The 7670-nt window shown below is 33.6% G+C and overlaps 1 protein-coding gene across 1 annotated transcript in view; it reads left to right on the forward strand.

Annotated features, from left to right (window-relative positions):
* LOC126234906 (voltage-dependent T-type calcium channel subunit alpha-1G) overlaps positions 1-3646 on the forward strand; it is a 790867-nt gene extending 787221 nt beyond the window's left edge. Inside the window, exon 37 of the mRNA XM_049943646.1 lies at positions 1749-3646. Coding sequence (XP_049799603.1) covers positions 1749-2651 — 903 coding nt within the window. The 3' untranslated portion in view covers positions 2652-3646. The remainder of the gene's footprint in view (positions 1-1748) is intronic.
* The last annotated feature ends 4024 nt before the right edge of the window (positions 3647-7670 follow it).

The following is a 7670-nucleotide window of genomic DNA, read 5'->3' on the forward strand; positions in this document are numbered from 1 at the left end:
GGCTTGGTAACCAGCTACAATGGGGCAGCCGGGATGATTGGGTTTGTGGATTTTAGGAAGAAGGTAGAAGGTAGGGGTGCGGGGTGTCGGTGGGGTCAGGAGGTTGATGGAGTCAGGTGAAAGGTTTTGCAGGGGGCCTAAGGTTCTGAGGATTCCTTGAAGCTCTGCCTGGACATCGGGAATGGGGTTACCTTGGCAAACTTTGTATGTGGTGTTGTCTGAAAGCTGACACAGTCCCTCAGCCACATACTCCCGATGATCAAGTACCACAGTCGTGGAACCCTTGTCCGCCAGAAGAATGACGATGGATCGGTCAGCCTTCAGATCATGGATAGCCTGGGAAAGCATTTTAATTAACATGTACATAAATGAAAATGGTATTTTTTCACTTGTTAAACATAAAACACTCTTGAGGGTATGTGGAAGAAACATGAGCATATCATATTTTATGTATTTTTGTTTGTCCGACTTTTTCTCATCCTTGAGGTGCTTTCATTAAGGGCCATTGGAATGAATTGGGTAATTAATCTGTATGGAAACTGCGTGATGTCAGCACGATAAGAACTTTTCCGCCGTAATTGTGAAAATGGTTAGATAAGTAACAACTTTGACAGTAGTTCAGAACCATTCATATACTTACTCAGTAAAAAATTGATAGTTTGAAAGGTAAAACTTTAGTTAAAGAAACATCATTAATGAAATCTGTTTTTGGGCTCACACACACACACACACACACACACACACACACACACACACACACACACACACACCTTCACTTACATCTTAACCTCACGAAGACCGAATTATAGTCCCTAACAAAACCATTAATATTGATCCTTAATGGAAATCTACTTCCATACTTACTAATAGATACTATAAGCCCTGGACCGGGAAAGGAATTTCCATCTCTTTTCAGGTGACAGGCACCAAAACACTTATTATACAGGGTATTTCACAATTACTTTTACAGGCTTCGAGGGGTTGTAGAGGAGACTAAGTAGGTAATACTTAGATAATGAACCCACATCTGGAAATGTAGCAGTTGGATGTAAAACATGTTTGAAGATCAGACCACATTCAACTCTCACATTCAAATCTCCCATATCACAGTACAAACACAGTAGAGCCAATGAACTCTTACTTGCATGCTGTACAGGAGCCCATGTAAATGACAATGCTTTGAGTACTCATTGTAAGCAGTACTTATTGTTGGGTTCTCCTCTAAGTGATGAAGGACATCCTCTTCAAAGTCAAGAGTGAGGCACATCTATGGAGCACTACATTCAACCTTCCTAGTTGCAGATGTACCAGTTCCTTGCAGCCATTGTTGTAGGTGGACAAAAATGGTACCTGACACCATAACTACAACAGAGACTGATGACAGTGCCCTCTTCTTGGTTTCTATGTATACCAGGAAGCAGGAGATTTGAAAGTAATTCAAACTTCAAACTTATTTCATAACCAAATGGTACATTTCTAGACATGGGTTCCTTATCAAAACATTATCATTCCCACTACAAGCCCTAGAAGCCTTTAATAGGAATTGTGAAACATCATTTACATCTTTTGCTTTTCAGTGAAGCTTCTGTTTTTAATTCTGAACCAGTTCTTAATTTATTTATTTTTATGTTTGTCAGACTGCTTATCCTACTGTTCTTGTTTCGTTATTAATAAAGATCATTTTAATTGTGTTATTGAAAAGATGTTTCTTGGCACCTTCATTAATGCATGTATTTTCAAATTTTAAGCTGCTGCCTCAGGTGAAAGAGAAAGCACCAATACAAAGAACTGCAAGTGACCCACATGAGGGGAGTAGAGGTCTGCTGGCAGTGCCTGGCTTGCGACGTAGTGATCTGGGCAGCACACAACGTCTAGAGCTCCTGGTTGGCACCCAGTCAAGGAGAACTGACTGGGCAGATCCAGAGTCCGTGACTCCATCTGATGATATTTCCCCTGACTGTGTATCTCCAACAGCTACACTAATACCCCCACCTTATCGTGCAGCCACAGCAGAACAGTCTACTCTACAAGCCCCTGTTTTAGACAGAACTATGGCTGGTCCACGGTTTTTAACTCCCTCTTTGACTTTAGTAACAGCTCATGATCTAAACAGAAGTGGCAGTATGACTAGCAGCTTAAGAAGTGAAAACATTTGTGAATTAGCAACTGCTATTCAGTCCCCACCAGCACTGTTAACAGAAAAGGCAGTGCATACTCACTTTCAGTCCTCATCAAAAGGTGAACATGCAGATGATAGTCTTTCAAGTGATGCCTCCAGTTTAGAATTAACAAATGTTACACCATTGTTTGTTACACACAGTGAAATTACGGTATCAGTTCCAAGTTCTTCATCCTCATCACACAGTGGGAGAAAATCTCCATCTACCTCCAGACCGGTCATTGTAGGTGAAGTTACTGACAGAATCATTGTAGATTGTGACAGTGTGGACAGTGAAAAGGACAATGTTTGTAAAATAGATATAGACACAAGAGAGTGCAAAGCAGATAAGGAATGTGATGATACGTGTGACCTTTTCCAAGTTTCATTTGAGGTGGATGACAGTGCTACCGAACCAATTTACAGAAGTTTCATTTCAGAAGACAGTAAAAGTGCTGGACACAGCAGTGAACCAAGAACAATATCCAAATGACTTACGCAGTAAACAGTCTGGTCAAAAACTTAATTATGTATTTAATACTTTTGTTCATAATAAATTTAGTTCATAGTTTGTTACTGAAGTTTGATTAATTTCTTTTTAATGGCTAACAGACACATATCATAGTTGATGTGAGTAATAACAGTCACATAGGATGACAATAGTATCTGAGAGAAAATGGAGGTACATAGACTATTCGCTGTTAAAATTAGGTGAAATCAGTACCTGTCATTTCAAAAAGGGAGGTGCATAAAAATAGAAACAACATTAAATAGATGTTCTGCTAAGAAAGAGATTACCAAATTAAACAGCAAGCGTATAGTACTCTCTTCTAAAACATGGTTATTTTAGTTTAAAAGAGTACTGAAATAAAAGGATCCTCAAATGTTGCAAAAATGTGTCAAATCTTTTTATTTTAACTTTTCCATTTTCTCTTACTTCTAACTATTAAAACTCTCATCATCCATAATTAGCACCTCTTTGTAAATTTCTGACAGTGAGAAACTGCATAAACAATACTTGAAATTTAGTTAAAATCAGAAATGTCTGCAGGTTCTGTTACTTCCCATGTCTGGCACATTGTGCCTGCAATGTTTGAAAGAAATGCTCCAGTACACAGGAACAGGCATGGGAACATAATTAGAACCTGTGACACAGGAGCCAATATGATTTTAGTGACACAAGAATTGTGTCTTCATTAAGTTTTTCATATCTGTGCCAACGGGGTCTCTTCGTTTCTCCATAAAAGTGTCATTAGTAACATTATTTTAATTATAAATCAAGAAAATGACATTTTTATCCTAATTCATGTTTAAAAAGATTTTTGTATGATCATTCAAGTTTCAAAAAGATTTAGTAATGTTAGTACATCAAATTCAATTTTTGTAAGCATAAAGTTTTTTAAAAAAGGTTTTGTTTTATTTATATCAAAAGTCTAATGCTGTTCAGCTAAAATTATGTTTCATTTATGAAAGGAAAACTGTTCAAAAAACTACACCTGTATAAAATTGTTTATAAAAATATACAATCAATTTTTTGATAAATGATTAGCAGTTGTTAATTGTACAGTGTTGTTTTAATCATAAAAGAGTCTGTATAAAATGTTATGTTGTATAAATTATACAGCATGAATATTTTAATGAATGGTATTAAAACATATGTTGTGATTGGCATAAACAGATAATTGGTTCAGATCTTTGACAGAGACTCAGAATTTGCTGAAAATGCTCTGGCTGACAGGTATAACCCACACAAAAATCATAGTAATAAAAATTTATCATGAATATTTTTACTATTTAGTTGGTTCCCTCTTAATTTTTTTAATAGTTCTCAACATTTTTATTTACTAAACTAATTCTCATTACTGACCACATATTAGTCATTCATAAAAATTCAAAACAAAACAGAATGGTAAAACAGTAAGGAGCTTCAACATGTTTGTCATTTTTCATCTGCTACATACTATGTTTTAAAATCGTGTCTGCTGCAGATATTCTTTCTGATTTACTATGCCTGCTTAATTGGTGCTACTATAATGTCCTTATATTCACTTTTTTTTCACTGAATAGTTTTATAAACCATTATATTGTGGTAAAGTAAGTCATCACTAACTTCGCATTGTGATGCTAAAAAGTAGTCAGTAACATTGCCTCAAAGGTAGTGATTCTCACAAAAAGTATGGAACGTAGATCTCTAATGTTCATAAAATAGCATTATTTTAGTACAAGCAACTACACTTGTTGCTACACTGCATTGATAGCCAGTGCTAAATATGAGAATCTACAAAGCATCTTTATTGGAAGCTGTATATAATGTCCTAAGTGCAATTAAAATTCAAATTTGTATGACTGGTACTTACACTTAATATTATCTGTGATCTTAAGTCCATGTAGCAAGATATTTCTGTAACATTTCTACAGTATTTGTGTGGCATTCCTCAACACTAAAATTTCAATGGTGTAGAACTGCAAAAATGTTATGTGGGTTATTAGTAGTTATCTGTTAGTCTAACAACATCTCAAACAAATGCAACTAAATAGTTTTTTCCAGTTTTAATTCTAGAAATATTCTATGAATGAGTAAATTAACAATGTTTTTAAAACTTTATATGTAACATTTTCATATGGACAGACATGTTTTAAGTTGTCTTCAATTATTACACTGCAGATTACAATAGATTTTCATCTATCCTTTGTTCTTTCTACTGCTCCAAACAATGTTGTGGAAAGGACTGTTCACTCAGATGTGAAGCTTGGAAATAATTTCATTGCATACCATATATCATTGGTAGAATTGCTTTGAATTTGTATAGCTGAATATTTTTCTAATTATAGAGAAAAAGCAAACACTGATTACTAGTTTGTTGTAGCACAATGATATTTTTTTACCATATGAAAACAGTACATAACACAAAATTTGAACTGTGTGTGTGTATGGAGGACATCATTACAAACCACAAAACAGTTATTTTGTGCAATAAACACTCAGTCTATCCTAAACATATATTTATAAGTTAATGGTACTCTCTGTCACATGCTTCTAGATAATTCTAATGTTAAAATCTATTTCACTTTGTGATGAAGTTTTGAGTATCATTATGCTTCTATTGATAATGTGATGCCATTGAGGGAGCTACCATTCAGGAAATAGGAATGTGTAGTTTTGGCCACCAGTTGTTACTTGTTTACCAAATGATTAAATTCATGTAATACCTCTACATAATCTGCTACCTCTACCACACTATTAACTGAGCTAATTATAACTTTTCTCTCTGTCTCTGTCCAGTAGTATCTAATATTTAATGGTAGAATTTTCATGTATGATTTTACCTTTGAAGTGAAGTTAAAGAGAAATGTCAGAAGTATGCATATGATTTGAATTTAATGAGAAAATTATTTGTTAGGAAAAGTAAGTTTGCATTCCTTACACAAGGAATTGATAGTGAATTGAACAGAGTACTGATGATTGTCCTGCTACATAAATATGTTGTCTTAAGGAAATCTGATATATACAGCAACTAATAAAGATGCAAATTTTTGTGAAACAAAGTTAAACATAGGTTTTGCCTTCTTTTTTAAAAAATCAAGAAAAATACTGATGCAGCTATGGCAAATTTAATTTCAAAACCAAAATTATCATGGTGTGCTTAAACTATAGTGCTGACTCAACATTCTGGGAATATTATTTATTTTCAAAGCACTGTGATTCTTATTTTTTAATAACAAATATGACAAACAAAAGAAATCAATTTTTTGAGACAAAAAGTTTGTGACATTGCTGCACATAACATATTTTCTACAACATACACTATAGTACTGGCACAAAAAACCTTTATTATATTTGTTTACTTTGAGTAGTCGAACAGGATTGAGTTTGTAGGCTGACTTGTATCAGATTTCAGCCATTTTAATACTTTCTTTGTGTTTCCTGCTTACACCTATGCTGGCCCTGTTTGCAACACAATTCTTATTGCTTAAAATATTTTGTAATACGCTACCACATAGACTAATGAAGCAGTGGCATTTGTAAAAATAAGAATAACTTGGTAATTTGCTACAAGACATTTATCCTTTTTTAATGGCATCCTATAATCTATTTCTCTCCTTCCCCTTTTTCATAAAAAGTAATTATTTTATGTGGTTAAACATTATGCTAATGGCTTTTCAGTTCCCACTTGAATCTTTTTTATATTGATTTTTCCTTCCAAAGCCTGGAAATCAGTATGGCTGTCTACATGTTTTCTGTATTTATACATGTTCATTATACACACAGACTTAATTTTGTCACTGTTTTCTACATTACATCTGAAGGCTCTGTGAAACTCATTCTTTTGGCATAATTCACTAGTGGGGCCAGAAGTATCACTAATCACAGCTATTAATGGTGATCTGAAGAGAAGTCATTACCTAACTCAAATAAAATACTGAATATAGAAAAAGCATCCATTCAGAGAAAGTCAGAGAAGATTAAATCATTGGTGAAGATGCATTATTCATATTGTTCAGTGCTTCCATATTTATATCATTATCAAGCACAAAACTGAGTTGTAACCTCAGATGTTTTCTCAGTTGTCATAATTTATTAGTTCTTGTTTAGTAAAACTACTTATTAATTAAATGAGAAGATAAACACACCTATAAATTTTCGTGTCTTGGTAAATTGGTGTATATAAATTACTGTTTCTTTTTCAGATAGAGTTCTTACATAGATACATAGGCATAGAAGAATTTGCCCAGCACAGTATAATCAAATGACGGCAGACAATGAATGTTGGACTCCTGAATGTGGTTTCCCACTCATAAAATAAGAGATAATCCATGTATTCTCTTTCGTGACCACACATATTTCTTTTGTTTCAAGTTTGACAGTTTTTTTACTCATCTTTCTGCAATTTTTCCATTTTCTGCTTCCACTTGTACCTATAACTGCATGGTTTCCAGGTTTCATTACTTTTTGTCAACTTTTCACATCCATTGTTCTCAATACTTTATTGCTTTCAGAATTTTACATTGTAGCCTGTGGCACATATACCATACTTCATTTCAGCTTGTAATCGAAATGAACAGGTACTTTGTATTTATACTATGAAAGGATTATAAGAATGTGGTGAAATGTTTGAATACTTGAATAACTCGATAGCGATACAGCAAAATGTTTCAATTTTGGCTGCTGAATACCTATTTTGAAATAATTTATGCAAACTGAATTTTTGTTATAGTGGCTAAAACATTTAAACTGAAGAGGATGCTAACACTGTACTGCCAGTATTGCAACAAAGAAGGTACATGGTGGAAATATGGCATGATAAATCAGGTAGAATTAAAATGACACAGTAAATGAGATGTAGAATGTAAATTAAATTAAAAAGAAATCAAGCAAGAAAATGAAAAAAAAAAACAATATTCTAAGGATAAAGTGATTATTTGATGTGAGAAAAAAATTATGAAAGAAGAAAAATCATTAAATATGGATTATAAATTGAAATAAATTCTAAAACAAAATCAGGCCAGATTG

The sequence above is a fragment of the Schistocerca nitens genome, chromosome 2, assembly GCF_023898315.1.
Source record: "Schistocerca nitens isolate TAMUIC-IGC-003100 chromosome 2, iqSchNite1.1, whole genome shotgun sequence".
Lineage (NCBI taxonomy): Eukaryota > Metazoa > Arthropoda > Insecta > Orthoptera > Acrididae > Schistocerca > Schistocerca nitens.